General features: G+C 41.1%; 2 protein-coding genes and 1 pseudogene across 2 annotated transcripts; 2 read left to right on the forward strand and 1 right to left on the reverse strand.

Moving 5' to 3' along the window:
* The first annotated feature begins 6,580 nt into the window (after positions 1-6,580).
* On the forward strand, positions 6,581-7,957 carry LOC139194805 (L-type lectin-domain containing receptor kinase IX.1-like; annotated as a pseudogene).
* Positions 7,958-8,701: 744 nt separating this feature from the next.
* LOC103430743 (uncharacterized) lies at positions 8,702-9,755 on the forward strand. The gene has a single exon (XM_008368892.4). The coding sequence runs from the start codon at positions 8,785-8,787 to the stop codon at positions 9,484-9,486; it is 702 nt and encodes a 233-aa protein (XP_008367114.1). The 5' UTR covers positions 8,702-8,784; the 3' UTR covers positions 9,487-9,755.
* Positions 9,745-12,405, reverse strand: LOC103431232 (L-type lectin-domain containing receptor kinase IX.1-like). The gene has a single exon (XM_008369369.3). The coding sequence runs from the start codon at positions 12,191-12,193 to the stop codon at positions 9,944-9,946; it is 2,250 nt and encodes a 749-aa protein (XP_008367591.3). The 5' UTR covers positions 12,194-12,405; the 3' UTR covers positions 9,745-9,943.
* Between the last annotated feature and the right edge of the window lie 364 nt (positions 12,406-12,769).

Consider the following 12,769-nt stretch of genomic DNA (forward strand, 5'->3'; position numbering starts at 1 on the left):
CATTGCGTGGATTACCCCAAACCTCTCTTGGTGTAAATACGTCATTGTATTTAAAAAAAAAAAAAAAAACTCCTCTCAACCATCTTTGGGGCAAAGCTGTGAAGGGTTTAGTAAATCGTTTTTTATATCAGCTTTAGAAAATATGTATTCCGAATCACATTTGCCAATTGAAGGCCACCCGACAGTACACGATCGTGGCGGAAGTAGAAGAGGCCGGGAAAAACGACGTCAACGATGAAGAGGGGGCGAGTGGAGACGAGGTAGAAGGCATTGGAAGGAAAGAGGATTGGGGATGACACAAAGCCGAAGGCGAGGAGAGGGGGAGGGTGATGTGTAGCTTCCATTCCTCCTTGTCATCTTTGCGTTAACGCATTCTGCCACTCTGTTAACCTATAATTTCTCCAACTTTCTTATTGGCGTCAACATAATTATATCTCTTGAGCGCGATGCTTATACCGACGGCCAATTCATCCGACTCACCGAAATCACTACAAACATTAAGGACGGGAGCGTTGGTCGGTCGTGCCACATATTAACCTAGAATATTATGATATACTAATATTATAGAACAATAGCAGAAAGAATGATGAAAAGAAGAAGAAGAAAGCTCTGTATATTCTGAAGAACATATGAAATGCAATACCACAAATGGAAGTTACAACAGCTATTTATAATAGCTAACGTTTCAATACAGAATGACTCAATTACCCTTTCTAACAACTTTCTTCTAACCAACTCAAACCACTTGATTAACCAATATAGTTACATGAATCAGTATGACTATATGGTTATTACTCCCCCCTCAAACTGAGCTGAGCTACCGAAGCTGAGTTTGTTGTAGAATCAACTCCCAAGCCAAGGGTTTTGCAATGTTTTTGAAATATTGGACTATGCAATCCCTTGGTGAATACATCAGCGACCTGATCCTCTATCGGAATATAGTGAACCATAAGATCTCCTTTCTGGACCTTCTCACGCACAAAGTGATAATCGGTGTCAAGATGTTTGATCTTGGAGTGAAAAACCGGATTTGAGCTTAAAGCCAATGCTGAGAGGTTATCACAGTATAAGGATGGTGGGACTGATATGTATTGATGAATATCCTTAAATACTGAGCGGATCCAAAACACATCAGCTGCACAGTGTGCTAATGCCTTGTACTCTGCCTCTGTAGAGCTTCTAGAGACTGTGGATTGCTTTTTAGACTGCCAAGAAATTGGATTTGTCCCAAGATACACAACAAAACCTGTAATGGATCTTCTGGTGTTGATATCGGCTGCCCAATCTGAGTCAGAATAAGCAGTTATATTGAAGTCCTTGCTTTTTGTATACTGTAAGCCATAGCCAATAGTGCCTTGTATATATCGCAAGATTCTTTTGACCAGAAACATATGTAAATCAGTTGGTTGTGCCATGAATTAACAAACCATGTTCACCGAATGGGCTATATCAGGCCGAGTAAAAGTTAGGTATTGAAGAGCCCCAACTATGCTTCTATAGTGACTCGGATCTGACAACATTGTTCCTTCACCAGCAAGAATTTGAGTATGAGGCTTAGATGGTGTTGAAGTAAACTTGCATTTCTCCATGCCTGCCTTTTGTAACACATCCTTAGCATATTTAGTCTGTGATATAAACAAGGAACCGTCATCTCGATACTGTATATGCAGCCCCAAAAAGTAGGTTAACCGCCCCATATCTTTGAGATCAAACACACCAGTAAGATCATCGATTACAGACTGTATTTTAACTGAGTTTGAACCAGTGAGAATTATGTCATCAACATACAACAATAAAAGGATTATGTCTCCACCATCAATTTTGACAAATAGACTACTATCTGAAAGAGATGATTGAAATCCAATAGCAGGAAGAAAGCTAGTAAATTTCGAATTCCAAGCTTGAGGAGCCTGTTTTAACCCATAAAGGGATTTGATCAATTTGCAGACATGATCAGGACATGTAGCATCCACAAACCCTTGTGGTTGTTTCATATAAACCTCTTCTTCCAAGTCTCCATGAAGAAAAGCGTTTTTGATATCAAGTTGCCGTAATTGCCAACTGAACTGAGCTGCTAAGGCTAAGATAAGTCTTACAGTGGTATGTCGAACCACTGGACTGAATGTCTCTGAGTAATCCAAGCTGTGCTCCTGAGAATACCCCTGTGCCACCAACCGGGCTTTGAACCTAGATATACTACCATCTGGATTTTTCTTAACCTTATACACCCACTTACTTTCAATAATAGATCGATGGGATGGAGGTGGAACAAGTATCCAAGTGCCTTGAGTTTTCAGTGCATTAAATTCCTCTTGCATGGCAATTTGCCATTCTGGTTTCAATGATGCAGCTTTAAATTTTCTAGGTTCTTCCCTATCTGTGATGTCAGCAAGAAACGAAAAACCACTAGACAAATTTGTACTGAAGTTGGTAGAGAAATCAGCAGAGAATAACTCATCAAGATGTAAGGAATGCAACTGAGGTAGAGAAGCAAGATATCCCACATAACTCTTCTTAACAATGGTACCAGTTTTTAACCTGGTTTGGATACAATTCTGATTGACATCTGTGATGACTGAATTATTATGATGGGAAGGTGAGGTAAAAGGAAGAACTACCTGGAGTTGTGCAGGATCAATGACAGGAAGCTAAGGAGTAGTGTTCGGTGAAGAGGAATGAGCATAAGGTGTTCCAGACCCCTGATTTTCTAATGCTGTTGAGACATGGTCTTTTGATGTAGTAGTATGTAGAGAAAGTATTTCTGTGCCTGATTGAGATAAAGAGTGTTGTGATTCTGCAGAATCCGTAGGTCTCCTTGCATGTGACACTGGTATAGATACAATAACAGGTACATCCCTTGGTTGTGCATGTTCCTCATGTCTATCCACCCGTGCAGGACTTGTGTGTTGAACCATTTTCGCAGGAAATAAAGATTCATCAAAACAGACATGTCTAGAAAGGATAAACTTCTTGGTCTGTAAGTTATAACAAATCACTCCTTTATACCCCTGTGAATAGCCCAAGAATGCACACATCACTGAGCGTGGTTGTAACTTATTAATGTTGTAAGGTCTCAGCCATGGGAATACAGCAGAGCCAAAAATCTTAAGAGATTGTATATCAGGTACCTTTTTGTACAAAGTCAAGTATGGAGAACTGAAAGACAAACTTTTGCAAGGCATGTTATTGATTAACAAAACTGAATGAGCACAAGCAAAGTACCATAACTCAGAAGGTAAACCAGAAGCACTAAGAAGAGTGATTGCAGTTTCCAAAATATGTCTATGTTTCCTTTCTGCCACTCCGTTCTGTTGAGGAGTATAAGGGCAAGATATGAGCTGCAAGATTCCCTTGTCAGCTAGAAATGAAGTAAAACTCTTGCTTGTATATTCCCCTCCCCCATCTGTTTGCAACGACTTGATTGTTGTACCAAATTGATTAAGAATAAACTTGTAGAACTTAACAAAGATGGTAAACACATCAGATTTATTGCTCATGGGAAATATCCAAACAAATCTTGTATATTCATCAACAAATGTTACATAATACCTATATCCATTTATGGATCTTACAGGTGATGGACCCCAGACATCAGTATGTACTTTCTGAAAAGGAAATGTACACCTATCAGTTCTAAGCGGAAATGGAATCCTAGACATCTTGCCTTGAATACAAGAGATACAAGTACTATGATTATCATCTGTTTGTACTGGAATATTTGACTGTTTCAACATTATAGTCATTACATCATGAGCTGGATGTCCCAATCTCTGATGCCAGACAATATTCTTCACTATTTTGCCCAAATAAGCTGCTGGATACTTTGTTATGAACTGAGAACCCTTTGCACTTGTGACCACAGGGATCTGGAACAATTCCTCAGGCCTACTCTTTCCGTGGTACACTATCTCCTTTGTCTTCTTGTCCTGCACAAAGAATTCAGAATCATCACAGATAAACCAACTTTTGTTATCTGCACATAACTGTTTCACACAGAGTAAACTCCTAGCAATATTAGGCACATGTAAAACTTTATTAAGAATCAGGGAACGTTTAGGAGTGTGAAGCGTAGTTGAACCAATATTTTTAATTAGTAGACTTGTACCATTCCCAATTGTTATCTTCTCAGAGCCCTCAAAAGGTATCACTTGAGAGAGAGCACTGATATCAGAAGTGATATGATGTGACACACCAGAATCAACAACCCAAGCATCTGGAGGAAGAAATTGGGAAGTCTGCTGTGCATTCATTGCAGACAGTGATGGAGGTGGAGTTTGTCCTTGATAAGCATAGTTTCCCCTTTGATAGCAATCCAAGGCTGAGTGACCCCTCTTCCCACATATTTGACATTCTACTACAACGCCTGTGGTTGGTACATTTGAATTCCTGTGAAAGCAATTAACTGCAGTGTGTCCTCGTTTGTTGCAAATCTGACACTCAATCAACACTGTAGTTCTAGTATCAACCATACCTGACCAATTATTATTTCCATTCCCAGATTGTCTTGAAACCCCTGAATTGCCAGAACTATATCCCCTTCCTCTGAAGCCATTGTTATTTCTGTAATTGTTTCCACCTCTATAGTTATTGGTACCTCTATAATTATTCCCAAAAGATCCAGACTGTGCATTCAAAGACTGTGGTCTAGGTGCATTTTGACCACTATAATTTGCAGAGAAACCGTAACCAACTGAGTCATTTGGAAACTGAGGTGGTGGTTGAGAATAATATGACTGTTGAACTTGAGATGGTGGTAGGGATAGTTGTGAAGCATAAGGTACAGCAGTGACAGTACCAGCAGTGAGAGCTGGAATATGGGCATGACTGTTAGAATTGGAAGATGAAGCAGAAGAACCAGAACCAATGTTGGAACCAGAACTTGACCCTTGAACATAGAGTGCTGACAGATTCTGAGTAAGTGTATTCATTTCACCTTCAATTTCCCCTTCAGTACCAAGTAACAGTGCTCTGAAGTCCTTCAAAGTGAGTGTAGATTCCCTGGCCAATATAACAGTACGAATAACACCATACTCCCTAGGTAATCCAGCAAGACCAGCAATCATAACATCATTATCTGAGATGGATTCACCTGCAGCACTAAGTTGTTCTCTAATATGTTTAAGCCTCAACAGATATTTATCAACCGTATCGAACCCTTTTTGAATTGTATGTAATTCAGTTTTCAAATGATTAATTCTGGATTTAGACACAGTGGCATATCGATCAACCAGATTATTCCAAGCTTCATACGCCGGTCGACACCCAATCACATACTCCATAGCCTCATCAATAAGAGTAGCAAGCAAGAGACTCAACAAAGCCATATCAGTTGTTTCCCATTCAGTATATGCTCCTGTGATCTCCCGTGTAACCCCATTATTTGAATCAACAACAAACTTTGATGGACAAGGAGTTGTACCATCAAAATGACCAAACAACTTATATCCTTAACACCGACTGAAACTAAAAAGCCCACTTGGCAAAATTATCATCCCTAAGCTTGATAGTAAGCATTCCTAAAACACCTTCAACTTTAAACGAAGACGCAGCCATGAGAGAAAAAGGAACACTTCCACAGATCAAATCAACTAACCACAGAGAATAACACCTTGGACAACACAAGAAAGATTGACACTTTCTTGCAATCAGATTTTGAAACAAAGAAAGACGAACAACTTTCTTGAAACTGATATACCAATTCACAATATCACTAGCAACCCTTCAATTAACTATCTCACAAACACTATATCAGAATTCATTCATCAATTCAAGAGAAATCATAACAGAATCCCCAATGTACGAGAATCATGACAGAATCTCAAACTCCATTAAAAAGCACAACTACGATATCAGAATTCATTCATCAACTGAGGAGAAAACATAACAGAATCCCCAATTCACAAGAATCATGACAGACTCTCAAACTCCATTATTATCCAGAAACAAAATCAACATTCAAGACAAAAACCCAGACGAAGAAACATGAACAATATCACCTGAAATGAATCAATTCTTCAAACACGACGCACGATCAATCCTTCGAACACCATTGTAAACTTCAGTAGCCCAAACGACCAAAGAACCCAGCGAAAGAAACCCTTGGATGAACCACCAAGAAACTGAACCAGAGTAGCAGAAGAAACCCTAGGATCGGAAACGGCAGAGAGCCTTCTCCGACGATGATACCATATTAACCTAGAATATTATGATATACTAATATTATAGAACAATAGCAGAAAGAATGATGAAAAGAAGAAGAAGAAAGCTTTGTATATTCTGAAGAACATATGAAATGCAATACCACAAATGGAAGTTACAACAGCTATTTATAATAGCTAACGTTTCAATACAGAATGACTCAATTACCCTTTCTAACAACTTTCTTCTAACTAACTCAAACCACTTGATTAACCAATATAGTTACATGAATCAGTATGACTATATGGTTATTACCACATACCACGAACAATTCGCAGAGAACCCTTCCTTCTCTGCGGAAGTGCAACGGGAAAACTCTTGCTGATTTCCCGACACATTTCACGTTTTTCATTGAATAAATCTTAGCGTGCTATCACTAGCTATGTCAACGGTATCCAAGTAATTACTGAATTATCTACATGAAATAGTTGAACTAGATCAATACCTTCCAGATTGGGTGATTATCAGGTTCTCTGCTGCCGCTGATCTATGCTGATCAGTTTGTTCTACACAAGATCAACTCGTGGAGTTTTAATTCTTCATTAGTTGACACATCACACCCCAGTTCTGATCCCCAATCAGCAAATGACAGTATAGGACTAGCGGTTGGGGTGTGTACTGGTATTATCTTGGCTTCAAGGATAGTTTTCGTTTGGTTCATCTTATGGAAGAAAAGGGCAACGGGAGAACGTAGTGATGAACATCCTACAATTCATGACTTGGTTGACAAGGAATTAGACAAAGGGACTGGCCCCAAGAAGTTTTCTTGCAAAGAGTTGGCTTGCACGACAAGTAACTTAATTTGATGAGGTGGAAAGGCTTGGTGAGGGAGGATTTGGTGGGGTTTATCGAGGATTTATGGAAGACATGGAGTCACGTGTCGCTGTTAAAAGGGCATCAGAGGGATCTAAACAAGGTCTAAAGGCGTATACATCAGAAGCAAGGGTCATCAGACTGACATAGGCACCAAAATCTAGCGCAGCTCATTGGTTGGTGCCACCAAAATAGAGAGCTCCTACTTGTTTACTAGTTCATGCCCAACGGCATCTAAGATTCTCATCTATCCAAAGCTGAAAGTTGTTAACCAGCTGGGAGGCAAGATACTAAATTGCTCAAAGGCTTGGCCTGCGGGTTGCGCTATTTACATCAAGTGTGGGATAAATGTGTCCTACACAGGGATATCAAATCTAGCAATGTTATGCGAAACTTGGGGGTTCTGGATTAGCTTGACTTGCGGATCACGAAAAAGAGCCACAAACAACAATTGTGGCTGGAACCAGGGGGCTACATGGCTGCGGAGTATGTTATGACAGAAAAGGCTAGCAGGCAATCGGACGTCTACATGTTCGGAGTTGTTGCTTGGGAAATAGTTCGCGGGAGAAAACCCATCGATCCAAGTTTAGAAAGCAGAATAATTGAAATGGTTGGGAGCTTTTTAGAGAAGGGAAAGTCATTGAAGCAGCTGACCCGACATTGTGTGGAGATTTCGATGAGAAACAAATAGAGTGCCTGATGATTGTTGGGTTATGGTGTGCGCATCCTGATTATAATTTTAGACCTTCAATACAACAAGCGATTCAAGTGCTTAACTTCGAAGTTCCTTTGCCCATTCTCCCATCAGAGATGCCGGTGGCCATATATTTTACCTTCTCCAGTATTATTCTCAATGTTGTACCTGGTGATAGTAGTGCTGGCTCTGAAGGTCATACTGAGTCTTCAGCCAACACTTACAGCATTAGTTCTTCGTAGTACATTGTATATCTTGTTCAATAACTTCTTTTCAGTTCCATCACTTTGGTAAGTGAATTGGTGTAATTTAATCAAATATGATAATACCCCATTTAGAAATGTTTCTATGGTAAGAATGTCCTTACCGAAAAGTGCGTAATTTGATGATCGAAAACGTTCAGTTCTCGTTTTAATTTTGAAGTTCTCTTTCAAGAATTATCCATGTTAAAAAGGTTTTAATCATTAATTGTTTAGCCAATTAATTATTCGCCTTTTCGTTTTAATTTTATCTAACAAACCGTATTTTTCCTTCATTTTAAATTACTTAACACACTATCAAAAGACCTCACATTTATATGTGGAGGATCTAGCGGTGGCAATTCGTGTGTGCATGTTGAGTAAGTGTCCACACGAGCATGATTAGGGCTAACTTAAGTACAACACAATTATTAGTTGGACGATTTTTCCAAACCTAAACATGGCACAATTATTAAACGTGTTAAATATTGATATGATAGTAACCCCGTTCGATGTTTATAAGTGCAAAGTTGTCCACAATATATAATATAGAAGGAAAATTTTATTTGACTCGAAATTTTTTTTATACTCATGCAACCTCTTTATATGAGTTCAAATAAGATTTTTCAATAAATAATCAAAAAAATTATTTTGTGGTAAGTGGTTTGTAGCTTTATTTGTGAGAATTTTTACTTTACACTCGACATCCTTCGGTCGAATCCAAATATCCTATCCTATTTAAAAAAACAAAAGGCAACAAACAAAAACACAAAACAAAGAAAAAGCCTCGGTTTAGGAGGGAGTAGGGAGTAAAAAAAAAAAAAACGAAAAAAAAGAGGCATGAAGTTCACCGACTCACCAGTGATAGAGCTGCCGGTCCGCGACGCTCTCATTTCCCTCCAACAAGACAACGGCTCCTTCCACGTCGGCACCTCCGTCTGGCCCTGCTCCTTAGTCCTCGTCAAGTTCGCCGAGCGCTGGGCCCCACCCAACCCCAACAACCCCTACTCCGCCCTCCTCGACTTCCACGGCAAGCGCGCCGTCGAGCTCGGCGCCGGATGCGGGGCTGCCGGCATGGGCCTGTACCTCCTCGGCCTGACCGACCTCGTCCTCACCGATATTCCCGCGGTCATGCCCGCACTGAAGCACAATCTCAAGCGCAACAAGCCGGTCCTGGGGAAAACGATCAAGCACGCCATCGTGCACTGGAACAAGGCGGCCGATCAGGCCAAGTCCCTGAGTCCGCCGTACGACGTCGTGGTGGCGACCGACGTTGTCTACATCGAGGAGACTGTGGGCCCGCTCGTGTCCACCATGGAGGCGCTTGTTAAGGACGACGGGGTTGTTTTGCTTGGGTACCAAGTGAGGTCCCCGGAAGCACACCAACTGTTCTGGGAAATGTGTGAGAGAGTTTTTTCGATCGAGAAAGTTCCTCATGAGGATTTGCACCCAGATTATGCGTACGAAGAGGCCGATGTGTTCGTCTTGCGCAAGAAACAAAGAGGAGAACTCGCTCATCAGATTAGTCCTCTTGAATCCTGAGTGCAGGTTTTTGGTTTTCTGATTTCGGTTCTTCTGTATTGTTATCTGCAAAAGATATTGTGCAAGTTTGTGTGGATTATTCTTGTGTGTTTTTGTGAAATAACTGCTCGAAAAATCTACAATGTACCTGTATATGGGTACATTGGACGGCTGAATTTGCGTGTCTAGATTTTGACGGTCTCAATCAAGCCGTTCAAACACCGGTGCATGTTAGAAAGCTACACTGCTACTTGATGCTGTTGTTGTCTATAAATGCAGTTGTCTGAAAACACAGTACTTGTAAATTTGCTTACAAAATGATCATGGGATTAGTACTCTAGGGAGCCCCAAGCTCAAACTTGTTTGATCAAATCAAATTTTCACTAATAACTTGCACTCATATATAATCGGAGAATTCCTAGCGTAGCAATTGAAACGCTAGAAAAAAGACAGCCGAAAACATCGGAAAAATGAAGAATCAGAAACCCGACTCCCTAATCCATCCTCCATTCTCTCTCGCTTCATCTCCTCTCTTTTTTCTATTCATCATGGCGGTGCGCAGCCTCAATACAAAGCTGACTGCGAGAAAGATTGCGTACAGGCGAGATTCAGAAGCATTGGTACTAGTCAACCTCGAGAGTGACATTGAAGGAGGAGGTGACATTGAAGGAGATGATGGAAAAATTGGCTTCTTTGGTGAGAGATCTGGCAATGGAAGTTCGAAGTTAAGCACTCGAATTGCTTCTTGAATTGAAGGTCTTGAACTGTCACACGGATGAGCACACCACAATCCGACAATCATCAAGCACTCCATCTGCTGCTCATAAAAAATCCCACACAATTTTGGGTCAGCTGCTTCTGTGACTTTCCCTTCTTCATAAAGCTCCCATACCCATTTCACTATATCGATTTCACTTCTTTCTGCCTCACTGTCTATGCGTTTTCTCCCGCAGGCTATTTCCAAAGCAACAACCCCATAGCTGTAGACATCTGTTTTCTTGGAATATTTACAAAATATAAAGACTTCAGGAGCGATGTAGCCAAAGGTTCCGGCGAAAGTAGTAGTGTCTATTCCTTCTTCCTGGTCCTGAAGCTTTGCTAACCCAAACCCCCCTAGTTTAGGGTTGAAATTTGAATCCAACATAACGTTCCTGGATTTGACATCCCTATGCAGCACAAAATGTTCCAGTTCTTGTTGTAGATAGAGCAACCCGGAGGCTAAGCCTTGAGCAATTTTGTATCGTACCTCCCAAACTAACGAGCTTTCTTCTTTGAACAAATGAGTATCTAACCTACCATTGGGCATGAACTCGAAAGCCAGTAGGAGTTGTCTTTCTTTGTGGCACCAACCGATGAGTTGCATCAGATTCCGATGCCTAAGTCGACTGATGATCCTCACTTCTGATACAACTTCCTTGATCCCCGTTTCAGGTCCTAATAATATCTTCTCAACAGCAGCGTAGGAGTCCAAGTCTTTTAGGTAGCCCTTGTAAACCACCCCAAAGTTTCCGTCTCCAAGCTTTTCTCTCTCACTAAAATGTCCTGTCGCGGAAGCCAATTCGCTGTACGAAAACTGCCTGGGGCCGCCAATCACCTTCTGTAACTGGTCAACTGAGTCATGAGGACTCATAAACTTTGTATCAGTCCTTTCTCTCACTATTTTTTTCTTGCGCGAGTTCAACACACCCAAACCTACGACACAAATCAAGATGAGTCCACCACCACCAGTAGTACTACCGATAATCACCGCCAGAGATTTCTTGCGTTTTCTTGACTTGGCTTTAGAACTACGGCCTGGCGTCGGAACTGGAGATTCTTGCTTTTTTTGTTCGCCCGAAAGAGCTAGAGATTCATCGTCAATCAGAGTAGAAGTGAAATTCCACGAGGTGATGTGCAGAGCAGAAGAAGCACCTGTTGAAGCAGAAAAGCCAACGATGACCCAATCCGGCAAGTATTTATTCAGATCAACCATGTAACTGAGAGAACCAACTACTTGCTCGTGGGTATCATTGGCATAAGTGGTGAAGGAAACACTAAGATTTTTCAAGCTTGAATTATAACGAATCCAAGCACGACTAAGTTTTCCTTCCAGAATTCCACTATTCCAGGGCCTGGTAATATTAGACTTGACAGAGTTGATGTCAATCCCCACACGACCGCCGTCTGGATCCTCCACAGTTGGCCTGTGGATATCAAACTCCACTGCCACAAACGGGTACTCATTTCTTGGCTCGGTAACATTTTCCACGGAGCTGTTGACAGGGAGGCCCATACTGCTACCTACTCCAAGTGCTCGGTTGAGTAAGGACCCATTTGGCGCTAAGAAGAAGGCCAGCCCCTCGACAAAGGAGGGGGTGGTACTGTTTTTCGTATCAATCATGAACGTGAAAGTTGTGCTGAAATCAGCAAGTTTTCCTGTATTATTGTCCCGGAGCAGGAAGGGTTCGCTGTAGGCAGCACGGCCAACACTTCCATTAGCTTTATTTGTTTCCCCACCCAGGCTTCCTTCAGTGAGGCAAATGGATTGGTTGAAGATAACAGCATCTCCCTCGGTAACTAATTTTTTCAACTCTTCCGTACTGTTGGTGTGATCACTTTGTCGGAAAGTGGGAAATTCGAAAGATAATGGAGCTGCACAAGGGATTAACAGCAGCAGGAGAATAACAAGGAAGTGATGATCAAGCTTCGGTGAGAGGAGTGCGATGATAGCCAAATCATGGGCAGCCATTTTTTGTTTTGGTGGGAAAGAAAAACACTGGCGCTGATGAGACGAGAGATGCTTGTCACCAATTCACCACGAGACAAGCGAGCGGGCTGGAGAAACTGTCGTCTGATAGGGAAGCAGATGATTGCAGATGATTGCAGATTGAAATTTCCAGTTGGAAATATATACAGAAGTTTGATGGGAAAGGACTTGAAGACCTGGTTGACCGACTGTAGTGAGTGAAAGTGTTCCGAAACCAGCACTTGGGGTCATCAACTTTGTCATGTCGTGCTAGTTGCAAGTTTCAACGCGTTCAGCCCGTTACCCGGAAAGGATGAAACTACATCTTAGAAACTTCTTAAAAGGGAACTTTTGATCTTGGAAACTTCTTAAAAAGGGGCTTTCGATTTTCTTGAGTTTTTTATTTCAGCCCGTTACCCTGAAAAGATGAAACTACATTTTCTAATTGCTAAGGGATCATTTTTCCAGATTTTGTCTGTATATCGTCTACATTTAATCAGTACTTAAATAGTGTTGTCAATATTTGATTAATATGTCATCATTATTTGATTTTAATCATTTTAGCTATTGAAATTTGTA

This window comes from Malus domestica, chromosome 03 (assembly GCF_042453785.1).
Source record: "Malus domestica chromosome 03, GDT2T_hap1".
NCBI lineage: Eukaryota > Viridiplantae > Streptophyta > Magnoliopsida > Rosales > Rosaceae > Malus > Malus domestica.

Excerpts from the sequence above, each read along its gene's own strand:
- LOC103430743 (XM_008368892.4), top strand. The coding sequence starts at position 8,785 with ATGAAGTTCACCGACTCACCAGTGATAGAGCTGCCGGTCCGCGACGCT.
- LOC103431232 (XM_008369369.3), bottom strand. The coding sequence starts at position 12,193 with ATGGCTGCCCATGATTTGGCTATCATCGCACTCCTCTCACCGAAGCTT.